The sequence below is a fragment of the Amblyomma maculatum genome, chromosome 5 (assembly GCF_055883805.1).
Source record: "Amblyomma maculatum isolate TAMU_Amacu chromosome 5, ASM5588380v1, whole genome shotgun sequence".
In the NCBI taxonomy this organism is placed as follows: Eukaryota; Metazoa; Arthropoda; class Arachnida; order Ixodida; family Ixodidae; genus Amblyomma; species Amblyomma maculatum.
Genome location: NC_139348.1, coordinates 154,416,616 through 154,436,446, shown reverse-complemented (window position 1 = coordinate 154,436,446; position 19,831 = coordinate 154,416,616). Strand labels below are relative to the sequence as shown.

Below are 19,831 nucleotides of genomic sequence, written 5' to 3'. Positions count from 1 at the left end.
GCATGGACGTATCTGTACCTTTCGTTCGCGTACGCTTTCACTCTTGGAGGGTCAACCGTGACGCCGTGACGACCAGCGGACGCTATTTCATTTCTTTGTTACAGTGTTTTGAATTGGAAGCGCGCCCACATTTTGTTACTTTTTTTTTTTTTCAAAGCAGGTGTCAAAATTAGTAAAGAAAACTTGGGGTACTAAAACTTGAGATCCTGTAGCATTGCCATACCTTTGTATATACGCTGAAGAGCGATAACCGCGACGTCTAGCTGAGCAGGCAAGGGCACACATATTGAAAGCACCAACTTCGCTATTCGGTGCTTCGGTTCTTATAACTGATGACTAACGACGAGAGAAGCCAGTTGCGTTACTGCTTCCGGCATGGTGTCGGTCACTTGTTACGTTTTCTTCTGTGTGCCGGCGTTTTTATCATCTGAACAATGGTTTTGACGTCAAGTTGATCTTTAGGTCATGAGAGACATGGCTAAAACGGCAGCGTAGGGCGTCTGTTGTCATTCCAGCCCTTGAAGCGGCATGGCTGGTGTCTTGTTCACTGCATGCAAGCAATTTTATTATTTGAGTACCTTGCATGACCTAAACATCCGTTACAGGCCACAGCCATCGTTGAGATGAAACCGGAACGGAAATGGCACCGAAAGAAAAATTAATTTGTATGTTACTTAGCGGTCATAGGCAGATACTGCGTGGGGATCCGTGTGTACACTACGTTGCACATCATTTTGAAGAACACACGAACTACATTGTTTGTCTGTGCACCGTTAAGCAGCGGTTCTGGACATTCACATAGCTGATACGGCTATAGCCCTATAGCCAAGCCGAGCAGAGCACCGGTTATGTGGAAAAACGACGCTGCATGGGGCACAGGCGCGCTGTATATATGCGCCTATCTCGCGGGGGGCATCTAAACGCGCTGAATTCCCGGGCCTTCTAAGTTTCTTGATCCGCAGTTTGGCACATGCATGCGTGTCCGTTTAAATCTCTCGCTTACAAAATATCTTCGTTGGCCTGAAGTTAGAATGCGCCGGCGCTATTTTTGACCCGGCCTCACCACGTTAATCTAATCGCAGCCTTGGAATTCATCCAGAACTCGGTTCGTCCGCCTGACTGCTGTTACGACAGCGGCACCTCCATCCTCTCGGTTCTGAGAGCACAGCCTTGTCTTCCGACATTCGTTTCCCGAGTCGAAAAAGAAAAGGAAAAATGACAGCCCGACCTTCTTGTATTCCCTGTCATAAACGCATGCCTCGAAGTAATTTTCAGGGCGTATTATTGCATATCCACCTGCTCGCACTCCGACGCCATGTTGGCCCGACATATGCGCTATGAAGCTGTATATATCGAGGTTTGATTTTTCGCCCGCATTGCCCCCTACCGGAATAGCCGACCAGCGCATCTAATTGACACGGAGCCAAATGAATCTCATGTCCTTGAAGTGACCTCAGCTAGAAACATATCTTGCCAAAGAGACCTGCGTTTTTGCTAAACAAAGATATAAAACAGTGAACAGCTAAATGCAGTGCATAAACTGAAGTCAGCGGTTCGGTAGAACAGGTGGTTTGGTCTTGTCTGTTGGTTTGTTTTCCCACAGAAGGTCCTTGTTTGATGGCATTTCAGTTATAACGAATGAATGGCAGCGTGCCGCTGTGTATTTCCGGAAATTTCTTCAATGCGGAGTAGATATCAATCTATCACTGCGTATGTCATTACTCCCATGACTAAAAAGTACTACGCCGCGTGGGCCATTCCCGAAATACGTTGGCCTACAGCGCCGATCCCACTTTGAGTTGAATAATTCGGCTGGCCTGTCTTCTTTTAGCCTTCCTGGTTAGCTGACTGACCCCTGACAGACGATGGGGCCAGCTTCAAGGTCGGGGCTTCGACGGGAATTTCCCGTTAACTGGAAAAGCCAGTGTAAGCATTGGGACATGTTCTAATGGGTGGATATTCCCTTCAATGATATACTCTAATTAAAGGAGCGTAAGCAAGGTACGGAAACGAAAGCGATCGTTACAGGTTGGTTGGTTCACAGGAAGGGAAAGGCGCAGTATCTATCACACTTGCTCCGTGGACACCTGAACCGCGCCGTAAGGGAAGCGAGGAAGGTGGGAGTGAAAGTGGAAAGAGAGAAAGGGGAGCCGTAGTGGAGGGCTATGGAGTAATTTCGACCACCTGGGGATCTTTAACGTGCGCTGACATCGCACAGCACACGGACGCCACTTCGTTTGGTCGGGTTCGAACCCGGGAACTCCGGCACAGTAGTCGGGCGTCTTACCACTGCGCCACCCCGGCAGGGTCGATCGTTACAGAGTAAAGTTTTCCGGGAAACAAAAGGGATTTGATGGGCGAGTCGAAGTGAAGAAATGGCCATGGGCAGCTGGGGCATGCTGTGTGTGGGCGAGTTAACCGGTAGTAATCTCTGCATGCAATGAGTGGTTTCCAGAAGTAAATGCATCATGAGCGGGACGGGGACTCTGGATGTTAAAAGGGATTGATTAGAGAGTTACTAGCAATAGCCCGCAGTCGGTAGAAACGAGCAGGCACGGGATTTTGGACTGTCCAGTGATTTTGCCGACCTCCGAGATCCGAAAGGCTGCCTCGGGATTTGAGGAGCCTGCAGGAGGGATCACAAAGCGGCGTCTCGCATTCTGGTGGCAACGGGAAGCCCTGCGACCTTGGCGGCGGTTGCCGCCCGGCTGTGTAACCTTTATGCTTGTAACAGTAGAGCCTGAACAGCGAATTGGCGGACTTTTTTTTGTTTTTTTTTGTTCTTTTTTTAACTCCTGGCTTCGCCCAGCGACCCGCTACAAAAGGCGAAACCACCATCACCATCATCACAGCAAACAGACGCTGCACCGCGCTTGTTGACAACACCGCATTTACCCGAGTTTACAGTGCCTATCTTTACAATCACTTCAATGAACAGCGTCTCTCATAGCCCGAGTTGCTTTGGGACGTTAAACCCCACAAACCAAACCAAACCAACTGCAATGAACAGCCGCGAAACCAAAGCACCTTTTATTTGTTTTCTGCATGGTAACTTGAAGAAAATTCGATTGTAAAATATAAAGTGCGGGCTCAACTAATCAGCGAAGCAGCGCCCAATCGAGAAGGAAACGTCATATCCGGTAACGTACTTCGCCGTCGTGTGTCGCTCACATCGGCGCCAAAACGCACCGATATTGAAGCGGATTAAAATAATATACACTACGATTTCGCTTTTATGATTGGGCTTTGGGGCATCGGGAAGGCGTGAAGAACCTAGAGGCCGGCTGGAATTAGTGGTTCGGCTAACGTCACGGTGCCCCTTTAAGCCCAAACGGACATATAGCTATACTCTTTCGGGCCTACGTGTACGTATAGATATATGCTGTTGGTTGAGGCGCCGTTTCCCTCCAGTGTATGTCATACCACGGCCACCTTATAACTGCGCATCCCATAGCCCCGTACACCGTACGGCTCTTAGCGAGAGCCTCGCGGAAGTCGCGCTCGGCTGCATACGGAACCGACATGGGAGTTTCTTATGTATGGCTTTTTTTTTTCCTTCGCACTTTCGGTTTGGGAACTGTGTAATGCTCGTCGCGTTGCGGAACCGCTCAGGCGTGTTGCAAACGCCGCCGCGAAGCGCGAGCAGTCAGTTCTGCATAACTGCGCCGGTGCCAAATGCCCCTGTCCACGACTCCACGTCTTCTTGTAACCTCGTCTTGGATTATTCTCATGCTTTGCCCCCTTCTTTTTGGGCGTGCAGCGCCTTCTTGGACGGACTCCAGCTCAAGCGCAGCTGCTAGTCGTTCCGCGAGATGCATTCGGCGAGTGCTGCATAAAACAAGTTATGGAGGTGACCTGTGCACCCACTGGAAGGGGGAGGGAGTTGATCTAATTGACGGGCTATGGATGGTTTTTAGTTTCAAGAAATAATATGACACCCTTGATATACTAGCGCAACCCTAGGGGCACAAAGAGGACATAGGACAAATGCCAATTTCCTGTAGAGAGTTTTCGATAGCTGCAAGTAAAGCGTGTGAGCGTGTAGTTTAAATGACGAAACTATAGTGAACTATAGAAATATTTTCATAATGGAAACGAAGATCTGCTGCGCGCACCGTGGCTCGCACCAGCCGCTCAAACACAAAGGGGCTCGAGGGCAGTGGACCCGCACACATGGCGGCTGCAGTGTTGGCGCCTGGGAAAAATTCAGGCGACAGTATCGGTTCACATACGGAAGTAACGGAACAACACTTCAAACATCGTTAGAATTGTGCGCACGGACAGTAGTAAATATGAACCAGCACTTGGGTTTTGCCTGCTACGCAGTTCAATCCCATATATAATTGGTTCACAGGAATGGAAAGGCGCAGTATCTGTCACACTCGTTTCTGTAGGCACCTTAACCGCGCCGTAAGGGAAGGAAGATGGGAGTAAAGTTGAAAAGAGAGGAAGAGGAGGCATAGTGGAGGGCTACGGAGTAGTTTTAACCACCTGGGGATCTTTAACGTGCGCTGACATCGCACAGCACACGGACGCCTCTTCGTTTCGCCTCCATCGAAACGCAGCCGCCGAGGTCGGGTTCGAACCCGGGAACTCCGGCACAGTAGTCGGGCGGCTTACCACTGCACCACCCCGGCGGGGCAGATACGCAGTTCAATCCCATTTCTGGTGTTCTTTCACTTTCTCTTTTAATCGCTGAACGGAGCCAATGACGTCGCAAATGAATTGAGACACTTTTTATTGTTCAGAACGAAAGTGAAGCAGCGTTACAAGAGAAATAGAATTGTAAATTATATTACTTACTGGTCGTGGGATAATTTTGTTTGGCTATATACGTCGCGGGCGTCATCCGGCCAAACTTCCGTTCGGCCTTCTGTCTCCTTCCATCTGTGTCTAGTGGTTTGGGCTACATTTTCTTCGGATTAGGAAATTTGTAGGTCGCATTTCCTTTTTTACGTCATCTTCGGTCGTGCTGCGTGTTTCCCAAGAATGTGTAGAGCGGATTTCTCCAGTGCGGTGTGGATCCCGCTATGGGGGGCATGTGTGGTGCGTTGGACAAGCGGCATGCAAAGTACGTGTTGCGTGCGTGCTCTAGGAGGTGGCGTCGCCGTCTGCACAAACGCCCCACCATGCGGCCTACCCCTTCCGCCCGTAAAGCCTACATTTCACAATCCGGCTCGCTCCTCTCTTCGACATTCGGATGAATGAACTGCGGAGGGCTGATGGTGGACGAATGGATAACAGCACGTCCCCTTTGAAACGGAGTGGTGGCACTTTCACCATGATCGGCCTTTTTTCCTCCTATTTTTCTTATATCTTGAATGCTATAACAAATCCGCCAACTATTTCGTTATTTCAGTTGCTATGTTTTATTTCTACTCTTCTAACTTCATGTCAGATTTCTGCTTTTCAGCCGCCAATATTATAATCGCTTTTTGTTAACTTGCACCTCAGATTCATTTCACCGACCACTAGTCTTTTTCCCCAAAACAAAACTTCTAGTCTCCACCTGGCAAATACTGCGCCGCTATGTTTAAAATTTTGCGAAAATCTTTGTCAGTCTCCCAATGTCAGAAATTCGCGGAGCGAAAGGGCTATGATACAGGCACTGTCGCGTCTAAGCTTAAGACGAAGCTCAAGAGTCGTCCCAAATTTGTTTTTTTTGTCTTTATTGCTCGCCTTTTCAAATCTCTTACGAAGGGTTAATAGCTTTTTGCTGCATGACCATGAGCCTTCTGTGTAACGCTTTTGTAGAGTTTTGTACACCGCCCATATTAGGGGCTACGCTGCAACTTCTAGGTTTTTTTTTTTTTTTCGTTGTTTCTTTTTTTCCCCAAGAGAGGTGGACACCGTGCGGCTCGCACGCATTTTCAGAGCTCACCAACTCGACCCCTTTGCTGTCCCGCGGAACGCGTGCGGAAAGAGGATACAAGCGCGAAGATTGCATTGAAGCAGGAGTTTCGCAGTGGAGGGCTCCGTATTAGACCACCCGGGGCCCTTCAGCATGCTATGTTGAAACCACTTTTTCTGCGTGACAAGTGCCGGATACTTTCCCGCTTCTGCACTTAATTTTGTTAAAGCAGCACGGTCTCTCCCCTCCATGTGCAAATATTCTTTCACGATGTAGCAGCATCTTCTTGCTGCCCTCTGATCGACGCCGGCTCCTTTCGCAGTTTCTTTCTGTCCCGTTATCGGGCTTTCATGGCCCGTAAAGCTGTCAAAGGACTGCGACGAGGGCGACCCCCGGCGTTCACCCCGCTGCACCGTTGTTCGGGCGTGTTATGGGTACGCGAACGATGGGCGTTTTATGTGCAGCGCTACGACGACGCTCACTGCCCTGCTACGCATCTGCTGCGTTGCTGAGTGCTCGTAAAACGAAGAGCGCACTGTCTGTCGCCTGTATCGGTTCCTGCGTGTATACACCTCGCACTCTTTGCACGCCTGCTTACTTCCCCGTAAGTACTGCCTTTAAGTCCGGGACGCTGTACGGTGTGCAGTCTCTGCTCAGTCAGTTTAACGCTCTGGTGAGGAAACAAGGTGCCCTTGTAGTAGTTGGTGAGTCCTTTGCGGAACGTTTTGCGAAGCGGGGCGGAAATGAAACTGGCGCGCGAGGCTGTGCTGCAGAAGGCTGAGCGTGTATGCATGACCTGAAGCGAATGCGCGAGATTCGGTGCCGGTTGGCCTGTTGCATCGCTCGCGCTCGCTTCACGATTGGGCCATTGTTACCATTGTCCGCTCGTCCGTCGCGATGTAGCGCCACTTGTGGTAGTTGTGGCTTACGTCATGGAGCTTACGTCATAGAGTTGTGGCTTACGTGGCTTACGTCATAGAGCGTGGACCAGCAGCTATGACGTGGACCGGCAGCGCCACAGTCGGCCAAGCTGGGCAGGATTTATTGAAAGAACGCAGAGCTGCTGCCTGTAGCCTGAGCTAAGTCAGCGAACGCTCCCGAACATCCCCACGCGGCACACTTCGTCATCGTCACCAGGCGCCCAGAGGGACCGCTGGTGGGATCGCATCCTTTCCGAGGAGAAAAGTTAGAAGTTGAACGAAGAAAAGTTGGGGGTGTGGGAGGGTGCTCTCGATGGGTTCTCTCTCTCTCTCTCTTTTTGTACAGTGTTGTCTCAACTCGCGATTGACCTGGTAAAAGGCGGAACACTAATGGCATTTGCGATTATAAACGGAACCCGAGCGATTGCAGTCGGAAGCCTCAAGCAGAAGGAAGTAATTGCGTTAGCATTTCATCATAATTGCTAAAGGACTCGGTTATATATGACGCAATGCATACATTCTTAGTCCACTTTAGGGAGCTTATTCCGTTTAACTTCACCCCGTGTTCTTTTTAATGTAATAGACGGATACAAATCAAGTCTGCAGTAGCCGCCGCGCACAATTCCTGCGTGACCGAAAGTAGTTCGTTGTTAACCCTTTTCTCGTTATCTAAATGAAAAGGTTAACCGTCAGATCAAATGTAGTTCAAGATGTAAAATGTCCCTGGCTTGCGTGATACAGTCAAATACCCCCCCCCCCCTTCCCCCCTCCCTCCCAGAAAAAAAAGTTTCGTTTACTGTTCAGTTGGGCAATACACACACTGCTAGCTTGTCCCATAGTTACCAACTGCTGTTTTTTTTTTTTTTTTTTTTTTCAAGGTGGTTATCCTACATTTCTGTATGACGAATAAGTAATCTTGACGGGGAGGAATTGTTCGACAACTGGCTCCCCATGTCTGACCTTTGAATTCATTCGGTTTGACTATTTTTGTTCGAATTCACTTTTACTCATAAATTAGTTTCCCGCTTCGGCTCATTGGCCCGTGGAATACACACATTTCGGCCCGAGCGGCGACGCCAGTTTGAGACCTCTAATGTAGACCATTGCCTGCAGTCAAATCGGTGAAGCGCGTTGCGGTCTCGACATTGCCCAGCTCGTCGCTCGGCGTTTCCGACGCACGTGTTGGAGGAAGTTCGCTGTCAGCCGGTCGCTGCTGGGGCCCGCAGGAAGCTTTGTGGGCAAGGTTAGGCACTATAGCGAGGTCCTGTAGTTGGCACCCGCTTTCCCGTGTCGACGGCGTGACGCCGGTCACGTGACCTCACATAAAATGCCCGGCCCGAAGCCCAAGAGGATACGGCGCTGAACCAAAGGCGAATTTAAACGCTAAACGAACTTTCATAGTTCACCTCCTTCACACGCGCGCGCGCGCGCACACACACACACACACACACACACACACACACACACACACACACACACGCACGCACGCACGCACGCACGCACGCACGCACGCACGCACGCACGCACACACGCACGCACACACACACACACACACACACACACACACACACACACACACACACACACACACACACACACACACACACACACACACACACACACACACACACACACACGCGCACACACACACACACAGTTGAAACGAGAGACTTGTTGCCAGCCAATAGTAATAGCCATCTCGATTCTTGATTTTCGAAAACACAATTAGCCTCGGGGGCTATCTTGTGCCAAAAAAGTGTGGTTTCGAAGAACCTGAACTTTTAAGCACCACCATTGGAACAATCACTCCAGTGCCACATTATCTTCTGTGTCCCGCTGTGCTGTGGTGCCTGCTGCTCCAGGCTACGCGGGGCAGACAAGGTGATATGGCACATGTGCTGCTGATTGACGGTTCTTGTCATGGTGCTTCGTACCAACACTGGTGCGATTGTGCCCCAAAAGCTGTCATAATATTTCAAAATACTTATTTTTAAAATCTATCGTTTGCCTTCTTGTAAACACCTGGTCATTTTCTGGGTTGGTTTTTAGAGACTGACTCCTTTGGTTATCTGGTTACCTGGTATCATTGTGTGCTAGTCCTTGGCCATTATTGAAATAGTTGCAGGATATTGGGAGATGTCTTTGCCCTGTAATGAATGTAATGCAGCTGCTGATAATGATGGTTGGGATTCATACTGCATTCTCCCTCTGTTTCCTTTTTTGCAGGATGAGACGGGAGCCTACTTAATAGACCGTGACCCGACCTACTTTGGCCCCATCCTTAACTACCTGCGGCATGGAAAGCTGGTCATTAACAAGGACCTTGCAGAAGAGGGTGAGTAGCAGAGTTAAGGTTTATATCACAGGTTTTTTTTTTTTTTTTTTTGCTTTGAAAGTCATCCTGCGTTAAGCCATGGACATGCAAATGTGTTCACTCTGGAAAAGCGCACACACGTGTGGGCTTAATATATAACCATAGATAACCATAAGTTATCATGTCGACACGAAACGATAAAATGAAAGCAAGGTCATGTGATAGAATAACTGCTATTGATCTCAGTGTGGTCTCCCAGATATGTGATCAAAATTGCGGGGATCATATTCTACGATGGTTAAACTGTGCAGTTTCAAAACTTTGTGGTCAAGCAATTTTTTGTTTGGGTTTTGATAGTCATATTCAGTCATTTCAGTAATATAAGCTTATTGTTGGATTTCAGCTTAGTATTGGCAGGAAGCAGAGTCAGTGTGGATTCATAATCAGTTTGAAAAACAAAATTGTGTCACGGGGCAGCAGAAAGCTGCAAAAGGCTTAGTGCTGGTTAGTTTGTCACATTCATTGTTTCAATAGGTTCCAGTTCGATGCCATTACACACCGTCATGGTGGTGATATAGTTATAAGGTGTGTTAGAAATTTTTCCTCAACCTAGAACTTGTAGACATTATCACGGGTTCAAAATGTCATCAGTATTATTGTTTGCATGTAGCTTTAAAGTTACCTTTCATTAGTAGGGGTTGCTGTGCTTTCTATTCACACACTTTTGCAGCAGGCATGGAGTGTGCAGTATATAATGCTCTGCAGCTTTAGCGAAACCATTTTGAAAAATTCTCCTTCCACAACGAAGGCCGATTTGTGGTGAAATTGCATGCATAATTTGCGCATTGTTGCCCCTTTTACTGCACAGTAAGTTTGACAGTGGTGTTTACATGGTTTCGCCGCGCGTAATGCGAAATCAGTAGCGTCTGTGACGAGATTGAGGAAGCGCAAAATGCCAATGCCGAGTATCTTGCGAAGGGCAATGGTGTGCACCTGGCATCACTGGAGGAAAGCGCTGTGACTCTAAAGCACTGAGGGCACATTTTTGTAGTGATGCTAGATGGCGCCACCACTGCCCTTCACCGCAAACTTGATTTAGCATTTTGCACTTCCTCAGTCTCAGGCGCTTCAGGTTTTGCATCACGCGTGGCCAAACCAGTACCATTGACAAACTTATTACACAACAAAAGGAACAACAATCCGCAAGCTTTGTGCATGGTTTCACTGTAAATGATCCTTTGGTTAAGGCATAATAATTTTTCAGAGCAGTGCAATAATGTGGTAGAACACTGCACTCCCTATGTACCAAATTAACTTTGTACTTCCTGTCACTTTTTACTTGTTCAATGTTTGTTTAGGCTAAGTAGGTCTTTATTGACTTTCTCAAGTCCGCATGTTTTGGCTGAAAACTTGGGAGTCCTGCTGTGGTGGCTCAGTGGCCAAACGTGATTGCAGAACCAAGAGACCCACACTCAGTCCTGGCTGCAGTGATCATGTTTTGATGGAGGTGTACGGTGTCCCCTCATAGCCCGAGTTACTTTGGGATGTAAGGCTCCATGAATCGTTAACCGAACAGAAAAGTTGTGGTGAATTGTGGCACAGGCATGTCCTGGCACTTACACACTTTAAGCCTTGCTTTGTTCAGCATTAATAAAGGAGGGTGCTATCCGTTAGAACAGCTCTCAAGGTTGTTGCTGCTCTTCGTCCAAATGCTTTGGCAGCGCGGTTTAGCAGGGGGAGCTACTTAGTCCAGGTTGCCTACTTGACTGAGGTTGAAAATGAAATGAGTGAAAGCATTGCAGTGTGCCGTAATACAGGTTCAGTGGATTCAAAGGTTCAGCGAAGGTGAACCAGGGTTTTTAAGAATAGGTTGATACCAAGGTGTCTTCTGCGGTGTTATAGTGCTGTAGTAGGGGTATTGGCAAGACATCAGAAAGCAGGTGAATTATGCTAACTAGTAGACCTATTAACTAATTTTTACCAGTTTAACTAGTTTCTTAAGTCTGTTGCAGCTAGGTGCCAGGCTGCAGTGAAAAATTCCTAGCTGGTGGTTAGAAAGAGCTGTGTAGCTTTTTAGAATTTCAAGAATGTGATTACTCTGGGTGTCATGGTGCAGCAGTTTTTTACTGCCGTGCACGTTTTCTAAAAAGTGCGTGTCTTCGGTGATGTGCAGTGCTTGGCATCTCTGGCGGTTGACATTATTGGCGCAGTATGGATGAAATTTATAGACCTACAGCACCGAGGAAGGTTGTGTTTTCAAAATGTTAAAAAGTGATAGAGGTATTGCTAACGACTAGCTACAAATTTTTTATTGCAACCTGGCACCTAACTGCTACACTTTAAAAGGTAACTACCAAAATTTTGTTAACCATTTTAGGTAGCAGCGTCGATGTCGAGGTTACACCAATGAACACCGTTCCTCAATATTTGAAACAGCTGCTTTGTATCTATAACGGTATTTTTTAAATATCTCCATGGTATTGATAACCTGCCTTTGTTGGGTTGCCCCAACACATAACAGGTTGGCATGGCGTCATAATGATAGAGTTTGATCGATTTGTTAATCGGCAGGTGTGCTTGAGGAGGCCGAGTTCTACAATATAGCGGAGCTGGTCAAGATGGTCAAGCGGCTGATCCAGGAGCGGCAGCAGAACCACCGGGCGCGGGACGCCCGCAAGCACGTCTATCGCGTGCTTCAGTGCCACGAGGACGAGCTTACCCAGATGGTGTCCACCATGTCTGATGGATGGCGCTTTGAGCAGGTACATGTTTTGAGTGACATATGTAGGCAGTCTCACGGCCTGAAAGTCAGGGTACCAAATGGGCAATAGAGTTCCTTCAAAGAGTGTCCTTATTAAACTCCAAAAATGCCTTGAGCCTCTGATAGGAAGCATCATACACAATATATAGGGAAGGTCACAACACAACAAAAACATTGTACAAAATTCTGCTGGGTTCCCAGTCATGTGGGCATTAGAGACAATGAGAGGGCAGACATGTGTGCTGCACAAACCAGAACCATGGAAATAAAACATGTTAACGTGCCACCTAGAGATTGCATGAAGTTAGTGCAGTCAACAACCAATTTTTTGGACCCTCTAGGGAACTCAAAAACGTCCGAAAATTCAGCCAGTCCAAAAAAATGAATGCATGAAAAAGACGTACCATTTTACAAATATTTCTTGGATCAAAACAGTCGAGGCCGAGGTATTAGGCTTCCGAAGCACCAAAGCATGAAAAAGAGCCGTTCAAAAACTCTATGCAGCCAACAGCCTGTTTATTATGCATGTGTCGTCACGGCAGCCGGCGTTATTGCTGCAGTGTCTTAAAGAACTTGTCGATCATTGTTAGTACGGCGTTCTGCTTGCATGCGATCATATTTGCCTCGATCTGAGCAAGAGTCATGTCAGCGCTGTACACCTATGAAAGCGTGAGCAATGCTCGCGTCAACTCGGCGCTCGTAGGTGGCGCAGACGTTGGCTCCTCATTCTCAACATCAGAGTCTTCCAAATCCTCCACAACCTGACGGACTAGCTCCTCATCGGTCAGTTCTGCACAGAAGCAGAGCTCGTTGTCAGCGTCGACAAACTGTTCAAAAGTTATTTCCGTCGGTATGGAAATCCTAGCAGAGCGGGGGTCGTTGGTCGCGTCGTCCATGGGTGGGCACATGTCAATCGCATTGTCACATTCAGGCAAGTCTGCTTGCTGTCTCTGTGGTGAGTGCGAAGCTCGCGTGGCGAAAACAGTTGCGAATCGTGTCTTCCTTCACTATCTTCCATGCGTCCGCAAGCATTCCGACAGCAGACCGAAGGTCAACGTTGTAGCCTTTGCCGCTTTCCGCACACAACACCATGCGGTTTAGTACCCGTGAACAGTACAAAATTTTCAGATTGCGGATGACGCCTTGGTTCATCGGTTGGAGAATTGCATTTGTGTTGGGCGGCATGAACTCCAGCTGTACAGCCTTCAAATTCTTGATGTGACCATGAGCGGCACAGTTGTAAACGAAGAGCACGGCATGTCTGTTCTGAAGTTCAAACTTCCTGTCCAACTTGCGGACGTAATTCTCGAGCAACTGCTGAGTGACCTATGCCTTTTTGTTGGCTTCGTACAACACTGGCAGTGATGTCCCTTTAAAGCACCTTGGGTTCTTCGACTTCCTGATTACAAGCAAGGGAAGCTTTTCGCTGCCAGACATGTTGCTGCTGACGAGAACGGTCAGCCGCTCTTTACTGTGCTTGCCGCCGTGGCATGGGTCACCAGCAAAAGCAAGCATTCTTTCCGGCAACATATTATAAAATAAGCCAGTTTCGTCGCAGTTGAAAACATTCTCAGCAGAGAACTGTTGCAACAAAGACTGCCCCGCCGGGGTGGTGCAGTGGTAAGACGCCCGACTACTGTGCCGGAGTTCCCGGGTTCGAACCCGACCTCGGCGGCTGCGTTTCGATGGAGGCGAAACGAAGAGGCGTCGTGTGCTGTGCGATGTCAGCGCACGTTAAAGATCCCCAGGTGGTCGAAATTACTCCGTAGCCCTCCACTACGGCTCCTCTTTCTCTCTTTCCACTTTCATTCCCACCTTCCTCCCTTCCCTTACGGCGCGGTTCGGGTGTCCACAGAGCAAGTGTGACAGTTACTGCGCCTTTCCCTTCCTGTGAACCAATTTATTTTGCAACAAAGACTGCAGTTTTCCGTTGCGGTACTGCTCAATAACTGCATTGTCCACGGCGCCGCTCTCACCATACACCTTCTTGAACTTGAGGTCATTCCGATGTTTAAAGTTTCTCAGGCACCCATCACTAAACTTAAAATCGTCAATGCCTATTTGAAGCGCGAGAGTTTCCGCTTTTTCTTTCAAGATACCGCCCAAGACCGGCAACCGCTTAGCAGTCATTCAATTAAGCCAAACGATGAGGGCTTCCTCAAGCTTTGGATGAACACCGTGGCTTGCATTCTTTTTTTTTTTTTTGGCACTACATGGTTTTTTGGCCGCTTCCAGGATATTGCCATTGTTCTTGAGAAAATCCGAGACTGTTTGCTTGGAAATGCCGAACTCCTTACCCACGTCAGCCTGCGATCGTCCGCTCATTACTCGTTTAATAATGGCAGCTTTCTTCTCCATCGTTAACCGACGGTACTGTTTTCCGCGCTTTGATGCCATCAACGAGGATGGAGTGGGGGCCATCGCGAGCAAGCAAAATCTTCTTGTTGCGAAGTGTAGAAGCGCCTAGGCCTAGCGTCGCAGAGCACACTTGACACAATGCGTAGCACGTAGCAAAACCATGCACCAGCTTAGCGAAACACCATGTGGTCTGCGATGAGTCTGCGCAACGAAAAGGCGAAACAGTCGCGGCGTCGACGGCACTTCCGGAAACTCCGGAAGAGGCGCTGGTGAACATAGCCGGAGTGGCCAGACCAAATCGGTGTGTGACGGCTAGGTACGGCTAGTTGTTCAAATCTGTGACATGGAACGCAGACTGGGAGATAGCCAAAATGGCGGCTTTGTATGACGCAGTTGCGGTTTCAGACCTTCGGTTGCGTCAAAAAGGGATGGCGGGGGGTTCGAGCGTCCGAAATTTCAGATGCCCTTATACATTGATTTATGGGGCTCGTGGCAGTGCGGCGAAGACGTCCGGAATATCGGGCATGTCTGAAAATTCGGTCGTTGGCTGTATATAGTAAGCTAAGAGCTAAGTGGCAGGCTTCTTGGGTAAATGAAGGAAACAATAAGCTGCACTCTGCAAAGCCTATTTCAGGAGAAATCATGCCTCCATAAGTAACGTTTTACTGAAGTAATTTAATGTTATTTGCATATAGGTCACACACTTTATCTATGGTTTCTTGTTAACAAAAAGAGAAACCTTTGCGTGAAATGTGTGGGGATGAGATCACAGTTAATCACATTTTAGTCTCATGTTCGCATCTCGAACAATTTAGGAAAAAATATTTTACTATATTTTACAATGAACACATTCCATTTCATCCTGCTTTGCTTTTAGGCAAGCAGGCACGTGACAATTTTTCAGAAAGCCAATATTATTAATTTAATATAGTAGTACCATAACATCCAGGCGCTCAACATAACAGATCATCTAACCTTGTGTTTGGCGCATGATAGCCGCAGTTGCTTACGCACCATGATACCCCATATAACTAACTAACAAAGAAATCTTTTTAATATCTTCAGACAGATTATGTTATCATTTTGTTATAAGGTGCTGTCATCGTTGTCCTTTATCTACTGTTTTACTTCATTACAGCTTAGACGATGACAAGAGTACTTGAGCTTCACTATGCATGCTCCATATTTGCTGTGCTCGGTGGCTGGTCACCTCAGTGGCATGCGCCATAGCTTTTGTTGTATGTTTACCTGCATCATTTCATGGATGCTGTATGTTTACCATCCACTCCTTTTTTCTGCGCCATTAGTTTTCCAGATTTGTTGTTTAGAAGTTTAACCGACTCGCTTTCCACACCTTGTGAGATCGGCGCTTCAGAAGCAGTCTAAATTTACTGCTGATGATGGGTTTATATGTGCTATATGCTTGTTGTATATGATGCAGTGTAGGGAGGCATATTTACTAGAACCAGCCTCTTGCTACCTAGTTGTTTGAAGTCTTAATTAGTATGTTTTACCAAAGACTGTCATGTATGGATTGGTTAGTTATAATTAACATGCCATCATATTTGGGTGCAGTCACTTATGTGGCTAGTCGTGCATTGGAGGCATATAGTGCTTGTAATTTCAAGGCTAACTGTACATTTATGCAAGAGTATTTTATTTTTGGCAGCACTTTTGAAGAAAAAACAAGATAGGACGTGTTATGCTGTTAGTCACATGCTACAGTGTTTTGGTGACTATGGCATTCTGTTTCTTTGTACAGGGTTTGCCTTTCAGTGCTACACCGAATTTTAATAGAGGCTGAATGTAAAACTGCCTCTGTGCAGTCTGAGAAGAGAAGCAACCATCCGCAATCTCGAAATAATTCTCAAGCCTTTAAGCATTTTGTTTAACTCTCGCAGAACTGTGGAGTGTCGAGATCTATTTAAGTGACCACATGGCGGTGATTAGTGCTTGGTCAGGATCTGGTTCACTCACTTCCTTTGCTTTCCCTGTTGCAGTTGATCAACATTGGTTCGTCGTACAACTATGGCAACGATGATCATGCGGAGTTCCTTTGTGTGGTATCGAGGGAGTACCCCAGTTCGTCTTCACACACGACGGACCGAGAGTTTGAGCCGACTGACCGAGCCCAGGTAGAACTGTGTGCATGTTTTGTTCCTTAAAGTGTCCTTAAAAAAAATTTAACAGTTCAAGTTACCCCGCCTCAAAGCTAACAGCTCTTGCAACAACTCTTTTTGCGGTCAAAGGTTTTAATCGTCACTGTGTTAGTGAAAGCTAGTATAAGCGAGCTAAGTCATTAGTTTTGGGTTAATACTAGAAGGTGTCTGTACAGGCTACAAGCTGAGCCATCATATTACCGGTGGCAAGTGTCCACAGGAGGTACAAGCCACAGCCAAATCTGATAGTTTGGTCATTATTCTATGACCAGTGATGTTCCATATTGCAGTCATAAAACCTCTTTCTGCTAGCCCAGAAACTCCCATTTCGATTATGTACTTTTTCTCTTAGTACGAGAGAGGCTGTCTAGCCAATCGCGTTCACTGCTTTTCATGATGTTGCGGTTAATGCCTTAGCATGAATTTGCAGATTGCAGGATGTGAATTGGGATTAACTATTACATTGACCAGTACCTGCCACCGCATTCTTGATTTGCATCCTAAGTACTAGTTTGGATTTCATTAGAGCATGTTAGGTCCCATTGTATGTGATATTTGCGATAACACAGAGCGTTTCATGTCCATTGCTATGGACGAGGGCGGCGCTGGTGAACACTCTCAAGAATAGGTTACATCCATCATGTACCTGAGAAAGTGGAAGATCGAATAGCTGCCGCCATAGCTCAGTCAGTAGAGCAGCGGACCCAAAATTTGGATGTCAGGGGTTTGGGTACCACGGGCGGCATTTATCATTTGTCTCCATGACTAAATTCTTATTTCTCATTGATGAACAAAAAAAATTCTATGCTTCCCTCGGTGTGAGTGGCTGTCGATTCCCTTTAATGTATCTCATAACCAGCACCTTATTATCTCTCATGTTTTTCTTCTGGATGCATTTAGTTTTTAATGAAGAGGCAACACAAACCCAGTGAATAACAACTTGTCAGGGTGGAGCACATAATTAAGCTTTTTTGTTGTGTTTGTGTGTGTGTGTGTGAAGATGGATGTATTTCGGTTTTTGGTATCACATTGAAATTTGCATCGCGTACAAAGTGCCAGCCAAAGGTTAGAGGCTCGAATTCAAAGTATGTGCGCGAACTGGTTGTAGTGCGCTTTTCTGTTAAAACTTGTGACTGAAAATGCCCTGTGTATAAGTGTGTAGACAGCCGTGTGGCTAAGAGGACGCTTCGTTTTGTTACAAGTGCTTTTTCACGACTCTTCTTCAGTTATTAGGCATGCTCTTCGTTTTTTTCTTTTGCCAATGAGACTGATCTGAAGGAGTAAAAAGTCTGCGTCAAATTTTGTTTAAAACTTAACAAAACCGACGCAGGAACTCGAGTATGCTGCAAGAAAGTTGCAAACGTAATGCTATGGGCGAAGGCAACATGGTAAAAACGCTTTCTACAATGGCCAAACGACCAAGATGAGGTTTCTGGAAAAATATCAGTGAGAGCAACACTGGTAACAATAGCAGAAGTTGAAGCAAACTTTCACGATGATTGTGATATTTTAGGAGTCAAAGAATACAGGCAGTACATTTCTTCAGACATATTGAACATAGACGCACTTCCGCCAAATTATGTGACAAGGCTGCTCGGCGACGAACTGAAGTGTTGTATTTCTGTCTATACAAAATTGAGGGGAGTCAGAGACGGTCCCAGCTGGACCTTAATTAGCATATCCAGAAATCGGAAATTAGCCGTTATGAACCTTGAACGAAGCAGCAGCCATTGCAATCGAAATTGACTGATTCAACACGGCCGAAAAAGTAGTGAGATGTTTGCAGTCAAGTAATGCGTATTGTTTTTTTCGACTACTAGGAGTTCGTATGCCCTGAACAAGCCAGCAATACCAACTTTTACTGGAACACTTTGAAATGCCCGAGGCTGAGCATTTGGCGCAAACATCAAGACAAGTTGAAGAACAGTGATGAACTTCTCCACCATTACAGTGTGCCTGTTCGCACATCACTCATTGTTTTACGGCTCTGGACATGATCACATTTAAGCAACACTCACGGTTGCATCTTACCTGTACTCACCTATGGGGCTGAAACGTGGAGGCTAATGGAGAGGATTCTACTTAAGTTGAGGACAACTCAGAGGGTTATGGAGCGAAAAATGGTAAGGTGACGTTAAGAGATAGGAAGCTTGCAGAGTGGGTCAGAGAAATAACTCAAGTTACTGACATTCTAGTCGAAATCAAGAGGAAGAAATAGGCATGGGCAGGACATGTAGTGTGAAGAGAGGATAATCGATGGTCGCTTGGGGTAACAAACTGGATTCCAAGGGAAGGAAAGCGTAGCAGGGGGCAGCAGAAAATTGGGTAGGCGGATGAAGTAAAGAAGTTCTCAGGGGTCAAGTGGATGCAGCTAGCACAAGACCGGGTTAATATGAGAAATATGGGAGAGGCCTTTGCCATGCAATGGGTATAGTCAGGGTGGTGATGAATGATGATTAGTCTGACTTTGTTGTCCTCTTTGACTTCTTGTTGCCAATAATGAAATGAGGCAGAAATGGTACCGGTTTAATGCAGTTCAAGAGATCCAGTTGGAATCGCCAAATGTTCTCACTACAGTCACGTTTCGCAACTTTATGCACTCATGAAAGCATGGGAAAGATGCTGAGATTAATGTGTACTTGCTCAGGGTGGGTAATTTGAAGGAGACAGAGCAAACTTGGAGTTATATTGTGCATGCGTCATTTTTTAAAAAGTCAAATTTCCTGAACTGTTAGATGGCACCTTGTACTATGACAGTCATGATTGAAACCTCGACTGCATCGTGATGTTGCATTAGGGATGCAGTGAACTGAATACCTTACACACCTGTTACACGGGCAGGTTCAATTCGCATTGCTGGAGTCGCCATTGAATTCGATAATGACTGGCCCGTGCTGCTTGCCGGTTTTCAGTAAGTTGAATGGCATTTGGCTCAGTGGAGGTTTGTGAATGGCCATTGAAATTTGAATTGAGGGATGCTTCACCCTCACCGTACAGTAAAAAAAGTATAAAAGTATAAAATAAAGCAGTCAGGCGCCCTAGGTACTGAACCACTGCAGCGGGGCTCCAAAGGATGCCATGATTCGCTATCCTTCTTCCGGCCAGTGTGAGGACTAAACACTGTTACGCATGGAAAAACGTAAGCCTAGAGTGCAACTTCATACATCACAAGGGCACATTGAGACTCACTGTGGGCATTGTGGCGTCGTTACAAACAGCAGCACTGCAAATACAAAGCTAAACCAACCGAAACCAAAAATATGAAAGTTTATTTATTCAGCTTCGCTGTGCACTGGACATTGGTGAGAATAGAGTGACAGTTTGGCTTCAAATGGGTGCCATTTAAAAAGAATTCTAGGGGCTCTTCGGATCACTATACTGTGATGAGGCGAAAGCTTCTATCCAGCGGTGGCCCTAAGCCCTCCACTATGGCACCTCTTTCTCTCTGTTTTCACTCCCACCTTTGCG

General features: G+C 46.8%; 1 protein-coding gene across 2 annotated transcripts in view; it reads left to right on the top strand.

Annotated features, from left to right (window-relative positions):
- The window catches only part of inc (BTB/POZ domain-containing protein inc), a 33,587-nt gene that overhangs the window by 5,970 nt on the left and 7,786 nt on the right, over positions 1-19,831 (top strand). The window contains exons 1-4 of one of the 2 annotated variants that reach the window (XM_084604747.1): positions 6,285-6,455; positions 8,998-9,106; positions 11,657-11,847; positions 16,205-16,339. In XM_084604747.1, the coding sequence (XP_084460873.1) occupies positions 6,297-6,455; positions 8,998-9,106; positions 11,657-11,847; positions 16,205-16,339 (594 nt within the window). In that variant the 5' untranslated portion in view covers positions 6,285-6,296. Of the gene's footprint in view, positions 1-6,284; positions 6,456-8,997; positions 9,107-11,656; positions 11,848-16,204; positions 16,340-19,831 lie in introns of those variants that run through there. The other variant, XM_084604748.1, reaches the window with a different exon arrangement.